At 42.8% G+C, this 18,672-nt stretch overlaps 1 protein-coding gene across 1 annotated transcript in view; it reads left to right on the forward strand.

Annotated features, from left to right (window-relative positions):
• Tex48 (testis expressed 48) overlaps window positions 1-16,505 on the forward strand; it is a 59,555-nt gene extending 43,050 nt beyond the window's left edge. The window contains exons 3-5 of the mRNA XM_041632364.1: window positions 11,403-11,562; window positions 14,752-14,862; window positions 16,402-16,505. Coding sequence (XP_041488298.1) covers window positions 11,403-11,562; window positions 14,752-14,862; window positions 16,402-16,505 — 375 coding nt within the window. The remainder of the gene's footprint in view (window positions 1-11,402; window positions 11,563-14,751; window positions 14,863-16,401) is intronic.
• Window positions 16,506-18,672: the final 2,167 nt, after the last annotated feature.

Below are 18,672 nucleotides of genomic sequence, written 5' to 3' on the forward strand. Positions count from 1 at the left end.
CTACTAGTAAGTCCCTTTACCAACAGACTCCAGATTCTCATAGAGCATGTGTGTTAATTTCAGGAGTCATTCATTTTAAGGGCTCTTAGAAAACAAGCAGGTGTCTATGCTGATGCTTCACATTCTGATTTATTTTCCCTGCACTTCCTCTTAGTCAGTGTTCTATTGCTGTGAAAAGACCATGACCACAACACCTTTTATCAAGGAAAGCATTTAATTGGGGCTGACTTATGGTTCAGGAGTTTAGTCCATTATCTTCACGGTGGGGAGCATGGCAGCACACAGGCAGACATGGTGCTGCAGAGGTCGTTGAGAGTTCCACATATGGATCCACAACCAGCAGGAAGAAAGTGACCGTGAGCCAGACTTGAACGCCTAAGACTTCAAAGCCTACCCCTAGTGATGTAATTCCTCTAACAAGGGCACAGCTACTCCAACAAGGCCACACCTACTTTAAGAAGGCCACGCCTTCTAATAGCGCCACTCCCTAGTGACCAAGCATTCAGATTTATAATCTAAGCCTCTGGAGGCCGTTCCTATTCAAACCACCACATCCTATCTTAGTTCTTAGCCTTTCATATGTGTGTACGTATGGATAGATAGATAGATAGATAGATAGATAGATAGGTAGATATGAATATATTTGTAAAACATTTGGTTAACCCAGAATAGTCCTCAAAAGTGCTTCACACTGACTCATTTTCATTTCATTAGTGACTGAGTCTTCATTCTCAAGAGAGACTTTCAAAGAGGTTTCTCAAGTCTTTTTTGCTTTTAATTATACATAATTGGTTATTCAGAAATCTTAGTCTTTTCCACCCTGTTTTTAAATAACTTTTCCCCATCATTGATGGTCAAGTATTCATTCAATATATCAGCACAGATATGAAATTCCAGGGCAGAAAGAGGCTGACCAAAGCCTCAATTAGGTGTGGTCACTTTCTACTGCTCTGAAATTTGAGAAGAATCTAAATATGTGCACTCTCCACTCTTATCTGGCTTTTTAAATCCAACCTCACTCAATTCATCATCTGGCATAAGAGTTTTAGGAATTACTGTGCTAAGGTTGATCAGACAGCCACGGAGAGCAATAATAGAAGTATGCGTGGGTGTGAAGGGAAAGCTGGGTGGGGAAACGGGCAGAGAAAGGAGGCTCCCCGGGCTTGAGTAGGAGTGTGAGCTTTCACTCTTTTCTTTCTTCTTCCTTTGTTTCCTTGCTAGAGAAGCCCTGTGTGGAGGAATTGCTACTTTGTTTCCTTGCTAGAGAAGCCCTGTGTGGAGGAATTGCTACTTTGAGCTTTCTTCTCTCATGCTTAGTGTCCCTCTGGAAACTCCTTGTTTTTAATATTCAAAGCTATCAAAGATCAGAAACTGGTACGTGGCTTTGGTCCCAGCACTTAGAAGGCAAAGGCAGGAGAGATCGAATCTCTATTAGTTTAAGGTCAAGCCTGGTCTACATAGTAAGCTCCAAGCCAGTCAGGGCTACATAGAGAGACCCTGTCTCAAAAGAAAGAAACAAAGTCAAGTTCATAATAATGGCCATGGTAATTCCGCATCATTTAGTAAAATTTTTGACATCTATTAAGTAAACTTGAGAATATACAGTAAGAATATGAGTATGAAGGAGCTGTGTTTTCAGGACAAGGTGACAAGTCTAATGCAGAGGGACTGTGACAAACAGGAAAGATCGCACCACAACCAGTTCAAGAATAATGTACCTCTTCAGAGTCTTAAATAACTTAACCATTAGTATCCAAAAGAGACCACATGATCTGTGACCTGGAAGCCAACCCAGGGCACAGGCTAAGTGAAGTCACTTTGTTTTGTGATTTAACAAGACAGAGTGTGTCCTTATGAAGGGCTCAGAAGGCCAGAGACAAAGTGTCAACAATCTCCTTTAAGCAAAAGGCCACCAGAGTAACAGAAGTTCAGTCAGGGGTTCTCCAGACTGGCTGGGGTGAGGGGTGTGGCTGGTCAGACCCACTCCACTGTCCTTGGAAAGCACTTCTTCCACGGGTCACATGTGCAAGGTGACATGTGTTGTAGGAGTCCACTTGCGTGTCTCACCTGCCCAGACTGCCGAAATTACCACACAGAAACTATATTATTTGCAATACTGTTTAGCCAATGACTTAAGCGTATTTCTGGCTAATTCTTATATTCTAAACTAATCCATCTCCATTAATCTGTGTATTGCACGTGGTGTGGCTTACCGGCAAAGTTTCGGCATGTTTGCCTCTGGTGGTGGCTCCATGGCTTCTCCTCGACTCTGCCTTTTTTTTCCAGCATTCAGTTTAGTTTTCCCCACCTAGCTCTGTTCTGCCCTGCTCTTCTATAGGCTCAAAGCAGTTTCTTTATCAACCAGTGGTATTCACAGCATGCAGAGGGGAATCCCTCATCAAACATGGAACAAAGCATTTGTATACATGAGGCACGTGTCTAGATAAGAAAAGAAAATTGAAAGTAAAGCAATTAGGAGAATGAGGCAGGTTAAAAGCAAAAGTGTTTGCTGAATGATGCATCTAAACACAAGATCTAACCATCTTATACCCATTTTTATTGCTATGAGTCCTGGAAAACAAATCTATAAAAGGGAGCTCAGATCTTACCAAAAATAACTCAAGAGGCCACAAACCCAAAAAGATTACTAGAAATGGGGTAAATTTCATCATGCGGTGTCCCCTATAGTCCAAGATCCCACACCATAAGATGCATGTGATGGGAGAAGGGAAGAAGGTCCATGTTTGTTCAAGCATTTGCAAGCTACCAGGCTGTATACTGAGGACAGATGAAATGAGATGAGGCATAAAGATCCCATCACCCCTGGTTTCATGTGAGTGCGATACTATCCATCTTTATTGTGTTCACACCTGATATCCAGCACTAAACAGTACCAGGCACATAGTAGGCTCTCAAAACTATATTCGAAGATGTTACTCCTTTGTCTTCTAGTTTGAATTGTTTCTGATGAAAAATAGGTTGTCATTCCATTTTTTCAATATGCAATTGAATCCTTGGATGATTATTATTTTGATTGTTAAAGTTTAAAGTTTTTTTAATTTCTTCTTTGGCTATTGCACTTTTATGTGCTAAAGAGTAACTTTACATTTTTATGTTTGATGAACTCGGACTCAACATTCTTCACATAACTTGGGGGAGGGAGTTTGTCACTCATGTTTCCAATGCTCCCACTGAGCCTCCTACCCCTGCCCGGAACACACTAGCTGTGCAGCAGCTCTCAGCTTGCTGCTGCTCTTTTCAATCTTATTTTTAGATTTACTTATTTGTTGATTGATATTTATTGAGCTCTACATTTTTCTCTGCTCCCCTCCCTGTCCCTCTCCCCTCCCCACTTCAACCCTCTCCCAACGTCCCCATGCCCCCAATTTACTCAGAAGATCTTGTCTTTTTCTACTTCCCATGTAGATTAGATCTATGTGCCCTCTCTTAGTGTCTCTCTTAGTGTCCTCATTGTTGTCTAAGATATCTGGGATTATGGTTTGTAGACTGGTTTTCTTTACTTTATGTTTAAAAACTACCTATGAGTGAGTACAAGTGATAATTGTTTTTCTGTGTCTGGGTTACCTCACTTAAAATAATCTTTTCTAGCTCCATCCATTTTCCTGCAAAATTCAAGATGTCATTATTTTTTCTGCTGTGTAGTACTCCATTGTGTAAATGTACCACATTTTCCTTATCCATTCTTTGATTGAGGGGAATTTAGGTTGTTTCTAGGTTCTGGCTATGACAAACAAAGCTGTTATGAACATAGTTGAGCACATGCCCTTGTAGCACAATTGAGCATCCTTTGGATATATACCCAAAAGTGGTATTACTGGGTCTTGAGGAAGGTTGTTTCCTAATTTTCTGAGAAATCATCACACTGACATCCAAAAGGGCTGTACCAGCTTGCATTCCCACCAGCAATGCAGGAGTGTTTCCTTTACCCCAAACCTCTCCAGCATAAGTTGTCATCAGTGTTTTTGATTTTGGCCATTCTTTCAGGTGTAAGATGAAATCTCAGAGTTGTTCTTATTTGCATTTCTCTGATGACTAAGGATGTTGAGCATTTCCTTAAGTGTCTTTTAGAAATTTTAGATTCCTCTATGGAGAGTTCTCTGTTTAGGTCTGTACTCCATTTTTTATTGGATTATGTATTCTTTTGGTGACCAATTTCTTGAGTTCTTTGTATTTTGTAGATCAGACCTCTGTCTGATGTGGGCTTAGTGAAGATATTTTCCCATTCTGTAGGCTGTCGTTTTGTCTTGTTGACCATGTCCTTTGCTTTAAAGAAGCTTTTCGGTTTCAGGAGGTCCCATTTATTAACTGTTTGTCTCCGTGTCTGTGCTGCTGGGGTTATATTTAGAAAGTGGTTCCTGTGCCAATACATTCAAGTGGACTTCCCATTTTCTCTTCTATAATGTTCAATGTGGCTAGCTTTATATTAAGGTCTGTGATCCATTTGGACTGGAGTTTTGTGTATGGTGATAGATATGGATCTATTTCATTCTTCTACGGGTTGATATCCAGTTATGCCAGCACCACTTGTTAAATATTCTTTTTTCCATTTGATGTTTTATTCCTTGTCAAAATATCAGCTGTTTAAAGATGTGTGGATTGATATCTGGGTCTTCTATTTGGTTCCATTGGTCCTCCTGTCTGTTCTTATGCCAATACCAGGATGTTTTCAGTACTGTGGCTCTGTAGTAGAGTTTGAAGTCAGGGATTGTGATACCTCCAGAAGTTCTTTTGTTGTTCAGGATTGTTTTGGCTATCCTGGGATTTTGTTTTTCCATATGAAGTTGAGTATCATTCTTTCAGGGTCTTTGAAGAATTTTGTTGGAATTTTGATGAGTATTGCATTGAATCTGTAGATTGCTTTTGGTGACGTTGCCATTTTTACTTTACTAATTCTGCCTACCCAAGAGCATGGGAGATCTTTCCACTTTCTGGTGTCTTCAATTTCTTTCTTCAAAGATTTAAAGTTCTTGTCATACAAGTCTTTCACTTGCTTGGTTAGAGTTACTCTGAGATATTTTATGTTATTTGTGGTTATTGTAAAGGGTGTTGATTCTCTGATTTCTCCATCCCCTTTGTCATCTATGTATAGGAGGGCTACTGACCTTTTTGAGTAAGTGATTTTTTTTTAATTTGTGTCTTTTGTGTCTTAATTTTTTGTAAAACTATTTTATAACCTAGGTAATTGACAGAATCTCCTCTCTGTATTTTTAGGAGCAATCTTTAATTCCCATTTAGGTAAAACTATATTTTTTAAACAGTCTTTTTAAGGTATCTATGTTTGAATCAGATAGCAAAATATCATCCATGTAATGGTAAATTATAGAATTAGGAAATCCCGTATTATTTCCATGGTTGACTTACAAGATATTGACACAAGGTGGGGCTATTGAGCATCCCCTGTGGGAGGACAGTTCACTGGTACCTCCTAGTAGGCTGAGAATTATTATAAGTAGGCACTGTGAAGGCAAAGTTTTTTCTATCTTTTTCTTGTAAAGATATAGTGAAGAAAAAATCCTTTAAATCAATAACTATGAAAGGCCATCCCTTTAGTAACAGAGAGGGCAGAGGAATTTTAGATTGCAGAGGGCCCATAGGTTGAATAGCCTTGTTGATAGCTCTAAGATCTGTCACCATTCTCCATTTTTTAGATTTTTTTCTTAACAACAAATAGGGCTGGTAGATTTTTCTATATGTTGAGCATCTAATTGCTCTTGTACCAGCTGTTTTAAAGTCTGTAACTTTTCCTTAGCTAAAGGCCATTGCTTGACCCATATTGGCTTCTCAGTCAATCATTTTTTAAAATGGCAGGGCTGTTGGTACATCTGAAAGGTTATCAATTGCTTTGTGTTCTTCTACAGCCCGAATGGCTGGTGTTTGTCTTCTGTAATATCTTTTATTTATTTTTCAGAAATATAAGCTTTAAGGGTAGCAGGAATGTTAATCTGGGAATTCTATTGATGGAATAGGTCACGACCCCATAAATTTACTGTAATATTGGCTATATATGGCCTTAGTTTTCCTATTAGCCCTTTTGACCCTATACATTTAACCCACCTTGTGCTTTGTCTTACCCAAGATAGAGTTTTAATTTCCATGAACTGAACATCTACCTCCTGAAGAGGCCAATTTGGATGCCAAGATTCTGGAGTAATGATACTTACATCTGCACCTGTGTCCAATAAGCCTTTAATAAAAATGCCATTTATACACACTCTTAGCTTTGGTCTTTGTTCATTTATAGAAGTCTGTCAGAATATATGTTTCCTCTGTCCCACCAAATATTTTGACTCATTTTCCACATTTATCTCATCATTCAGACAGTTATTGTTTTTGACAGCAGGCATGGGACCTTTTAATTTTCCTGATGAGACATGTTTTCCACAGTAACTGGGAATGACTGGACCACATTTGTCATGGGGACCTGAGAGAGGCCCCCCATGACATTTCCCAATGGTATCGGGTTGTCTTGTCTATTTCTTGTTGACCTACATTCATTGGTCCAATGTCTGCCTTTGTCACATCTCCTACATAAACCTGAAGGCTGAGTCCTCCTGCTTCTGTTATTCCCAGAAGAGGCATTATTTTTGGAAATCTGTTGTCTACAACCCCTTTTTATATGTCCCATGTTATCACAATTAAAACATTTGATATTTTGATGTCTTCTCTTATCACTGGAAATTACTTTTCCTACCCACGCTTCAGTACCAGAGTCAAATGTCTTGACATTTATTGCATGCAAGACCCATTTATCCAAGGGTGTTGATCTGATCTTTAAAGGCCCCAGGATCGTTTTGCACTCTATGTTGGCATTCTCATAAGATAAATATTTAATTATTATACGTCTAGCTTCTGGATCAGTTATCCCTATTTGTACAGCCCTAGTTAGTTTTTGCAAAAAGTCACTAAAGGGTTCTCTCTGGCCTTGTTTAACCCTAGGATATGATTCCACTCTCTGTCCTGGTTTTTGAACCCTGTCCCAAGCCTTTAAAGCTGCTGTGGCACATACAGACAGGGTGTGGTCATCATAAAGAGCTTGGTCCTGAGGATCAGAGTAAACTCTGTCACCTAGAATTTGATCTAGGGAAATCTCAGTTCCTTTTACTCTTCCCTGTTGCTCTACAATTCTTGCTTCCTCTTTAAAAAGGCATCTCCAGTCTAATTGTGGCCCACTTTCTAGGACAGCTGAGATTAACTGAGCCCAATCATGAGAGTGGCTTTGTTACTGAAAGCCCAGGTTTGAACCATCTCTCTAACAAAGGACAAATGTAGTCCATAAGTCACAACTGCTTGTTTAATTTCTTTTAAATCACTCATATGTATGGGCTCCCATGTATATTCCTTGAAAACCTTAGGGTATTTGGAGCCAGTTACTTTTTTTTATGTTATTACTGGAAAAGTGGGTATAACTCTGGGGAAGCTATCCCAGAGAGTTTTACGCACTGATGAAGTTAAATTTTGGCTTCCTACCTTTTGCTCCTGGTCATCAAAGTCGATAATTTTCTCAATCTTTTCAAATCTGTTTACCATTGCCTTCTGTAAAGTCTGGATCTCCTGTCTAGTATTCTGCTCTAATGCCCTCATTGAGGATTCTAAGGTATGAAGTCTGTCCATTAGAGATAATATCTCATCCTTGGACATAATCTTTATGGCATGTATATTGCCTTCTTGGAGAGACATTCTATCAGTCAATCTGTCATACTCCTTTGACAGAGTCTGATTAATACTTTCAATAGTATGGATCCTCTCAAATAATGTTTCAGCACCCACTGTCATGGACTGGATTTTATGTGTCAAAATCAGCTGTTTCCTTCTCCAGAGAGCTGAATCTCTCTCTAAATGAATTAATATTATGTGCCAAATCAGCTGTTTCCTTCTCCAGCATGCTTTATCTCTCCTTAAATGAATTACTATTAGACTGTACCTTTTCCAAAAATAGCTCAGTTGACAGAGTTGTATTAAACAACGACCCAGTATTCTCCTTGAGAACTGTAATCTCTTTCTTGAAGAGTTTGGCATCAGTCTGTGTTGTGTGTAAAAGTACCTCAGCTGACTGAAAATTGTTAGTTAAGATGGTCGTGTCCTTCCTTAGATTTTTAACTTCTTTTTTAAGAAGCCTGTATTCAGTCTGTAAAGACTGCATCATTTTTTATTGTCAAGCCATATTTTTATGAAAAAACTATAGAATACAAGAAAAAAGGTGAACCCTAGAAATAGCCATTCTCTCTTTACTCTGTATATTTAGTGTTTTGATTATTATGTGGCAAGAGAACTTTTTTTTTTATCCAGTCTATTTGGTGTTCTGTAACCTTCTTGTATCTTCATAGGCATATCTTTCTTTAGGTAGGGAAAGTTTTCTTCTATGATTTTGTTAAATAAAATTTCTATGCCTTTGAGTTGAACTTCTCCTTCTTCTATATCTATTATTCTAAGATTTGGCCTTTTAATGATGTCCCATATTTCCTGGATATTTTGGGTTAAGCTTTTGTTAGATTTGATGTTTTCTTTAACTGGAGAGTCTATTTCCTCTATTGTATCTTCAGTGCTTGAGATTCTCTCTTCCATCTCTTGTATTCTGCTGTTCATGCTTGCATTTGTGGTTCCTGATCTTTTTCTCATGATTTCTGTTTCTATAATTCCTTTGGTTTGTGTTTTCTTTTTTGTTTCTATTTTAGTTTTCAAGTCCTGAATAGTTTCTTTTATATGTTTGATTTCTTTTTCTTAATTTTCTTTAAGTGATTTGCTGATATCTTCCAATTTTTTCCTCAGTTTCTTTAAGGGACTTTCTCATTTCATCTTTAAGAATTTTAAACATTCTCTTGAAGTTATTTTTAGTTCATTTTCTTCTGGTTCATCCATTTTTGGTTGTTCAGGTCTTGCTGTTGTAGGATCTTTAGGTTTTATTAGTGTTGTGTTGCTCTTTGTGGTGTAGCGTGTGATCTTACCTTGTCTACCTCATCCTTTCCTCTCATAGGTATGGTTGGAGCTGTCTGAAATTCTGTTGAATAATCTTCTAGGTACCAGTGAATCCAAAGCTCAGATGGTTGTTCCTCATGGTACAGTCAGTGCCACAGTTCTAGTTTCCCCATTGGTTACTCAGTGTTCCTGGAGATAGCTCAGTGCTCCTGTGCCTTGCTCTGCTCACTTGCAGTTTGCTGTCTCAGGCCTACTTTAGCCTACGTTGCTGGCTTTGCCCTGTTTCTGTAAATCCTGGTCTGGACCCCATCCTGCAGAAGTCCATGGCTTAGAGTTGAACCTGTTCTAGTGGAGATTGCTGGCTCTGGATCTGGTCGCTGGCTCAATCCTGATCCACCAGTGTTTTGGGACTGGATTGGCTTCCAGGACTGGATTTGCTCTTGGCTAGTGCTCCCAGTGGAGCTTGTTTCCTCAGGCCTTCTCTGTCCTAGGCAGCTCATTCAGAGCCACCCCTGTGTAATTTGTTGCCCAAGTTGGAGTTCCTTGCCTCAGGGCAAATGTGGGTTGGATTTGGACCTGGAAAGGTTTCCCAGACTCAGGTTTAGACCTGCAGAGGTTCCAGGTTCCTGCTTGTTTCCTTTGATGTCCCAGACCAATGCCTCTCCTCAATCTTTTAAACATTTTTTCATTCTCTACTTCTATGTGTGCAAATTCTATTGTCTTTTCTGTTCCCTCAGATTCACTATATCATCTACTGTTAAGTTTGTTGTCGATCATTCTCTACATTTTTCTTTCAGATGCTGGGTGTGTGTGTGTATACACGGGTAAACACAGATGTGTACATACAGATCAGAGGATAGCTTATGGGCATTGGTTTTCTGGGGACTGAACTCAGACTGTCGGTCTTGGAAACAAGTGCTTTTACCCACTGATTCATCTCTTGGGCTCCAATTACTGTTTTTTATAACTAGAATCTCTACTATTCCAGGATTACCTTTTCTTTCTTCAACACTATATTTCTTCATCTGCTATATCCATTTCTTTCTACCACCAGAGATACTGAGCAAAAGTGAGACATAATACATATTAACATGGGAATCCTAGCCTTTGCATTAATCATTATTGGTTAAAGAAACAGGGAGACCAGTTAGGAGACTATTGAAATAACCCATGCAGGAGATGTTAGCAGCTAGGACCAATTCAGCAGTTAGTAAAAGAAACAAGTAAATTGGTTGTGATGACAGACACCTAACCAATACTATGGTAACAATTCCTTAAAAGGAATTTTTGACACAGAACATGAATGGAACATATCTAAAGGTTTAAAAAGTTGACATATACAAGGAGTTGGAACTAAAACAAAACTTTATACTCTTGTACCATTGACACATGAAAGGTTTTTGGAGGAATCACCCAGATTAACTTCCTCTTACCACTGAGGGACTTACCCAAAGCCATATGGCAAATGTTCACACCAGGAATTAAACCTACATGACTATACACTTCCTTACCATGTTCTTGTGGGGCCAGGGAGTTGGAATAACTTAGAGGCAATGAGTTATGAAGAGGAAATCAGAGGAATGAAATGGCCATGGGCTCATCACTTCCTGTATACCTACCACCACGGAGTCAGCTTGCATATAGTTAACACTTTGCTTCTGTAAAATGGGAACCACTATTCCTGTTTTCCATGCAGTAAGAGTGAGGCTCTAGAAGGCTAAAGAAAAATCCAAGATGTGTCCCTAAAAACGGGGAAGACCACAGAGCTATCTGAAACCTGCTCCCCAGTGGCCTGCTCCTACAGGATTCTGCTCCCCAGTGGTCTGTTCCAGTAGGAGCTCCTGCAGGATTCTGCTGCAGCAGGTCCTGGCTGGAGCGCAGACACAGATGAAGGAGTAGCACTTTTCAGCTATGGTCTTGTTCATCTAGGGAACAGCCCTGCTTGGTGAACTGGGCACAAATTCAACACCAGTGATTCCACTGCAAACAAAGCTGGCAGAGTAAAGTCTTCAATTCCTCTCTATGGGTAAGGAAATTCTGTATAAAACAAGAAAAAAGGGCTTCTGGGTTGGGGGGATGGCTCGGGCAGTAAAGCACTTGCCATGGAAGCTTAAGGACCTGAGTCTGGACCCCAGAACCCTCATAAAAAGTGGAGCATGGCAAGGTGTGTCTCTAGCCCCAATGCTGGGGATGCAAAGACAGAGAGGTTCCTGGAGTAGCTAGCCATTCTGTCCAAGTGGTAAGTTCCAGGTCCAGAGAGACCCTATCTCAAAAAGCAGAGGTGGGGAATGATTGACACAGATACCTGATGTTGTCACCTGGCCTCCACATACACACATGAACACATGTGTACACACACACACACACACACTCACACACACACTAGCAGCAGCAGCTTAGAAAGAACCAACATGAACTTCCTGACCACAGGGAGTCACAGACAATTTCTAACAAATCCATGAATTCAGAACAAAGAATACATCGTCCCCATTCGTTTACATCCTACAGCAACCTACCAAAACCTGGCCTCGAAGATATTCTGTTTATGCTGCCGAGACTGTGAGGAAGCCGTCATTGAGAGCTCCAAGCGTCCCAGTCAAACCCAAGAGAATCAGCCACCATCCTACAGTAGGTATCCAGCAAGAACACCTTGCCTGACCTCCCTACGCCTCGGCTTGTCTACCGTCTTCCTCCTGAAATGACCCCAAATTTCCTTTGTCATTACTATACTTTTATCTTTTGAGATTATAATTACATCATTTTCACTTTCCCCTTTGTCATCCCAAACCCTCATGGCTCTCTCTCTCTCATATTCATTAACTGTTACGTGCATATAAGTATATACATACTATTCCTAAGTATGTAAATACAACGTGCTCAGTCTGTATGATGTTACCCGTATGCTTTAAGGGCTGACTACTTGGTATTGAATACCAATTGTGTGTGCTCTTTCCTGAGGAAGACTTTCTCCATCTCTCGGCATTCCTTAGTTGCCTGCTTTATGTAGGACGAGTCTATGGACTCTCCCCACCCACTTGCACATATCATTTTCTTCCTTGTTCAGCTCATGTTTGGGCAGACATATTGGAGAGATTTTATGGGTGTAGCTTCTGGCTGACTTTATTAGGAGACATGATCACATAGTCAACTCCGTGGTCCTCTGACTCTACAGTCTTTTCTCCCTCTCTTCCACAATGTTCCATGAGCCTTAGGTTAGGGAGTGGCTTTGTAGATATATCCTTCATCTTTTGATTGAAAAAACTCCAAGCTAAACTGAGCTGGAGAATACATGGCTATGCACAAATAGTCAGTGAGCTCAAGCTTGCTAAAGTGTGAACTGAGGTCTTGCAGCACAGACATCACCAGAGAGCTTCTTGGAACACATTTTTAGGGCTGAGGATGTTAACTCAGTTAACTTGGAATTCCTTAAGGCTTAGGTCCAATCCTAGCCCCACACATAAAACAAAAAGAGTGTGGTGGTACACATCTGGTCCCTCCAGAACTTGGCAAGGTAGATTTGGGGAGACGAGAGTTTCGAGGCCACCCTCTACTACTTAGTGAGCTGGAGGTCGGCTCAGGAGATATGAGACTCTCGAAATTTAAAAAGTGCATCTCCAGACCCCGTTAAACCCTACTGAGTTAGAACTGTTTTAGTATGGTCTCCAGGTAAATCTGGATGTACTTTGCAATTTAAGGAACAAGGCTAAAGACTCTAAGGCAATAGTTAAGGCCCCCTGCCTTCAAAGCTAACACGCCCCTTTGAGTTTCAGTTCTGCCACAGAGGTTGAGCAAGTTACTGTTAGAGTCAGCTAGCCTGTTGTGTAAAACAGGAATATTAATAATACACTTGGGGAATCATGGGTATGTGGAATAAAACAAGGTCCATAGGTGCCTAGCACAAAACAGGTGGAGAAGCAACGAAGACGGGTAAGTTCAGAAAGACTCCGGCAAGGCCTTGGAGCTCCAATGGCCAAAGTTCAGGCCACATCACCACGCCTTCCTGTCTTCCCCCTCAGCAATCTGAGACCCCTTGGGACACTGAAGGCATCCCAGCCTCCAGTTTGTATCACAGCCTTCTTGATGGCCCAGGACAGAAAAGACAGGAGTCAAAATCAGCAATTTCAGAGAGAGAGAAAGAGAAAGAGCATTATTATCAAGATCAGGCAAAGCTAAGACTCATGGGGACACAGCAGGACAGAGTGCTGGTGGAAATCTGCCACCGTCCCACTGACAGATGAAACTGGTCAAAGAGCAGGAAAAAATCCTGGAACTGAAACCTGTAGACCAGGCTGGCCTCGAACTCACACAGTTCTGCCTGCTTCTGCCTCTATCTCCCGAGTGCTGGGATTAAAGGCACGCACCACCACTGCCTGGCTGAAGAGCAAAATATTAAAAATACAGATTCCCTTTCCCCTGATAATGCCTGTGAAGTGCGATCTACCATTCACCAGTACACCCACACCTCTGTGTTCAGCTCTAGTGGATCCCCCACCTGCATTCCCCGTCTACACTGCAGCTCTAGTGGATCCCCACCTGCATTTCCCGTCTACACTGCAGCTCTAGGTGGATCCCCCACTTGCATTCCCCGTCTACACTGCAGCTCTAGGTGGATCCCCACCTGCATTTCCCATCTACACTGCAGCTCTAGTGGATCCCCACCTGCATTTCCCCGTCTACACTGCAGCTCTAGTGGATCCCCACCTGCATTTCCCGTCTACACTGCAGCTCTAGGTGGATCCCCCACTTGCATTCCCCGTCTACACTGCAGCTCTAGGTGGATCCCCACCTGCATTTCCCGTCTACACTGCAGCTCTAGTGGATCCTCACCTGCATTTCCCTGTCTACACTGCAGCTCTAGTGGATCCCCCACTTGCATTCCCCGTCTACACTGCAGCTCTAGTGGATCCCCACCTGCATTTCCCCGTCTACACTGCAGCTCTAGTGGATTTCCACCTGCATTTCCCTGTCTACACTGCAGCTCTAGTGGATCCTCACCTACATTTCCCCGTCTACACTGCAGCTCTAGTGGATCCCCACCTGCATTTCCCTGTCTACACTGCAGCTCTAGTGGATCCTCACCTGCATTTCCCTGTCTACACTGCAGCTCTAGGTGGATCCCCACCTGCATTTCCCTGTCTACACTGCAGCTCCAGGTGGACCCTACTATCCAAAGCAAAGCATGTTATTTTGTTGCAGGTATGAGCAGAGGTGATTTGTTGAGTTACACATCCAGTGTCTAAACTGTTACCCCTGCTCCAGAGACCTTCGCCTGTCTCTGAAGTTTTTTGTCATTATTCTAGACGTACATAAAGGCTTAAATACAATCCATGCCTGTCTCTGCAGTAGTAAAATTAGAAAAAAAAAGTCTAAACACAAAATAGTCCATTGGATAAATAAATCTTGAATTATCCATAAAAGAAAATACCATCCATTTACTACTTTTTAATGTAGTGACATGGGAAAAAAGTTTATATGAAGAAAATGAATCACATACATGGAACACGCAATCTGATGAACTATGTTAAAATATGCTTAGGTAAAAATAATATCTGGGAGGAGAAGAGTTGGATCATTTTTCCTTTTGTAATGGATATGCATTGCATTTAAAAATAGAAAAACATAAAAAAATAGAAAAACATTGATCCTTTAAAATATGTATTTCTAAATTCAGCACCTGCTTAAAGGAGGAAGTTTCAAACTCTCCCCATCCCATAGTATCCCTCATTCCCCTGTGTGCTGCTTCTACCGGCTTAGTGCCCTCACTTCTGTGATTGGCCAAGCCTTCCCACGTGACACCCATGGAATTCTCATTGTCAGGTTCGCAGACTCAGAAGAATGAGTTAAACAAACCAAACTGCAAGTACACTAATACCCAGTTCCCCACTGGTCAAGAGAAGAGATTCTCTTCCAGCAGCAGCGAGTTTGAAGGTGAGTCCCAGACACTGGCCTCTGGGAAGGGGGGCTCCGTCCTGATGGCCAGACCCAACGGGTATGTGAGTTAGCTGTCCACACTGCAGAGGGCGCTGTGCAACCTACAGCACCTGGCCTAACTCATTATTTTCCATGCTAGATGCTGTATTTGAAGGAGAGGCTCTGGGAGGAAAGGATGCTCCACACACACCTCTCTCTCTCTCTCTCTCTCTCTCTCTCTCTCTCTCTCTCTCTCTTCTGGGCACCACAGTATGGTCTGGAATGTGCATTTTCTGTGAGACTGCTTAATCTTTACACACTGAGCGCCAGGCTGGTAGGTCTGCCTTGGGTTTGTTTTCTGATATTTCCCCAAACCCAGCCAGGTACCAGTCAAATGAGTAATATCTGAAAATGCTAATGAGCTGAGCACAGCTCAGGTGGGATGATATGTCTTTGGGTCAAAGAAGAACTAATGCCCCACCTAGTTCAGTAGCACAAACCATGAAGAAGAAAGGCAGTCGTGTTGAAGGAAATTTATCCTGTGCTCAGATGGCCTCCCAAAGTTCGCTATCCCCCAGGGACCACAGAGAGATAAGGATCACTTACATATCCCCACTGTGGAACCCACCAGTCACTCAAGCCCTTGTTGCAAACAGGAGCCCATTGAAGGGTAAATTTTCCTACAATAGCCTACCTGTTCTATTTGAATGAAGAGTGAGGAGCTGAGGGTCTCACTGGCTCACCAGTCTCTCCATTTCTGATATTCCATGCCCGAGTAGGCTGAGATCCACACTGGGAAAGGGACTTTATACCAGGAAACACCATCCATGTCCAAGATCCCTGTTTCCTACGACTTGTGCTTTGCAAGACTTTCTGTTGTGACTCCACCATGCAAAACAATACCATGCCCGACTAACTAAGCTGGGTTGTGCCTGGGTTCCCAGAGAGCTCATGGAATCTGGGAACCCGTCCCAGAGAGATACAGTCACAGCAATCAGTCCCAGAGGGATACAGCCAACCCATCCCAGAGGGATACAGTCTGCCCCAGAGGGATACAGTCCCAGCAGTCCGCCCCAGAGGGATACAGTCCCAGCAGTCCGCCCCAGAGGGATACAGTCACAGCAGTCCGCCCCAGAGGGATACAGTCACAGCAGTCCGCCCCAGAGGGATACAGTCACAGCAGTCCGCCCCAGAGGGATACAGTCCCAGCAGTCCGCCCCAGAGGGATACAGTCACAGCAGTCCGCCCCAGAGGGATACAGTCCCAGCAGTCCGCCCCAGAGGGATACAGTCCCAGCAGTCCGCCCCAGAGGGATACAGTCACAGCAGTCCGCCCCAGAGGGATACAGTCCTAGCAGTCTGTCCCAGAGGGATACAGTCACAGCAGTCCGCCCCAGAGGGATACAGTCCCAGCAGTCCGCCCCAGAGGGATACAGTCCCAGCAGTCTGCCCCAGAGGGATACAGTCACAGCAGTCCGCCCCAGAGGGATGCAGTCCCAGCAACCCATCTGGATCAGTTCAAGGCTCTTCACCCACCAGCATGCTTTCCTTCTTTCAGAGCTGACTGCAAACAACATACAAACAGGATACCCTAAAAAAAATCTAAACCGCTACTGCCAGGAACACTGGGCCTTCCGGCCGTGCCTCATCGGGAGACCCTGAGGGTTCTAGTGGCGGTATCACATGGGCTCTGAGCTGTGCAGCTGCTGGAGGGTTTGCATGAGGATAAAGAAGGCAGTGGACAGGATTCATGAAGACTGATTCAGAAACTCCACCGCAGGAGGGAAGAGGTCTGAGCCATCCCTGTGCCAACAAGAGTCACGGCAGCTCCTGACACAGCCAGGGAAGGGAGGGGCTGCCTGCATTAAAGTCCTTGATTGCATCAGAGGACGTGTCCCTCCTCTTTGTCCCTCCCCCACACCTTATAAATATCTTATCTCTTCTTATATTGTCACTTCTAAATAACCTATAAAAAAACTTGACTTTGTGAATAGCTTTTAAAAATATTTCAAATATATAGAAAAGTTGTCTTAATAGAAAAAGTAGATAAAAAAGAAAAACTCTTTCAGATTCATCAGTGTCTTACACATCTCTCCGTTTATTTTATAATTTTTATCTTATTTTTTTTCCTGAATGATCTGAGAGTGAGAATCCTGCCCCAATCCTAAACCTTCATGAGCAATTCTTATAGAAAGGGTATCCTCCTTTAACTCCAGCAGGGCCCAGAACAAACGCTGCTCACACACTAAGAGCACCCTATTCAAATGCCATCAATTACCCAAAATGCCTCAGAGCTCTCCCACCCAAGACCATGGATTCACACAGTCATCACGAATTTCACCTATTTCAAGTGCTCCGCTTAGATTTTTCTGATATTTTCACTAGATCAGAGCCAAGGTTCCCATTTGGGGAGGGAATGGCCCAAGAGGAGTATTGTGTCCTCCCTAGTGGGTGGTATCAGGAGGTGCAGGGCACACAGGGCACCACATGAGTGAAAATATAGATTGCTTGCTGAAGGGGTTTAGTGTGGAGCTCACTGACAGGCCGCTTGCCCAGCATGCAGAAGGCCTGAACTTGATCCTAATACTACAGAAATAAAAACAAAGTCACTTGTTAGATTCAGTTCTTGCTAAACAAATTTTTCCACTTTTTTTCCAAAAGATTTATTAGCTTGGTTTTGTTACTTTGTTCTCTTGTGTGATTTCTGGGTTCAGTCACAGGCAGTCTTTATTACTTGACTGTATCTATCTTGATTTTCATTACTTTGATTTCATTACTTTGATTTTCATTTCTTTGTTTATTGAGAGGGGACAGGACAGGTTGTGCAAGGCGATCAGAGGATAGCTTGCAAGAATTGGTTATATCTTTTCATAATGTGAGTTCCAGGGACTGAACTCAGGTCATCAGGCCTGGCAGGATTTTTAGCTACTGAGCCATCTCAATAGTCATGTGCTTTATCTTGACTCTTGAACTAGGAATTTATTTCATTCTTTTCATTTCCTGATACAAGCATTTAAAGTGTATGGTGGGCAAAACAGCCTCCAACCAAGGCCGCCTTTCCTCCATTTCCTGGAACCTGGGGGCATTTTACACTGTAGATTAAACAGACAGGGTGATGAAGTTAAACCCAGGTGTGCGAGGGGCCTAGTCCTGTCAGTGTAGACAATCTTCCGCCCAGTCCCGATCTTGTTCCTGACAGCACAGAGGCCAGGACAGAATTGAAGTGGTGGCGGCAGGCAACACAGACTTTCCCTCCAGGGTGGAAGAAGACCTTAGCTAGAACACGAGACGGGGGCAGTGCCTGACCCGCTGAAATGCTCACCGCTGACGCTGCGCCCCACTCTCCTTGTCTCTGGCGTGACTACGTAATACTGAGTGCGTGGAACACGGCAATACTGAACCTGAACTCCATCCCCTTCCCTGCCATCTCTTCTTGAGTGCCCTGTGCTCTGACTGGCTCAGCTGGGACGATATGTCTTTGTGTTATGGAAAGAAAGATGTCTGACCTAGGACAATGGCGGAAGCCATGAAGATGGAAGGTGTCCAAGTGGTCTCACACAGGACACTGAGGAGGTGGGACAGTAGCTGGGACCTACACCTGCGTCTATGCAGGTAGACTGTGTAGACAGGTCCAGCTGTCTCAGAAGAACACATCCTAGCTGGCCCAGTAATCCAAGGACAAGAGACATCTCTTCTAACAACCTAACACATAGTGGGCAGTGGGACAAACCCCTGCATAGGTCATCAGCAGCCCCCTCCTCCCAGACCTGTGGACCTGTCCAGAACCCGTTACCCCCATTTCCCGGTTCTCAGCTCTGTGACATCACAG

Source organism: Microtus oregoni, unplaced genomic scaffold (genome assembly GCF_018167655.1).
Source record: "Microtus oregoni isolate MIOR12 unplaced genomic scaffold, Mior012 000041F_ref0000270, whole genome shotgun sequence".
NCBI lineage: Eukaryota > Metazoa > Chordata > Mammalia > Rodentia > Cricetidae > Microtus > Microtus oregoni.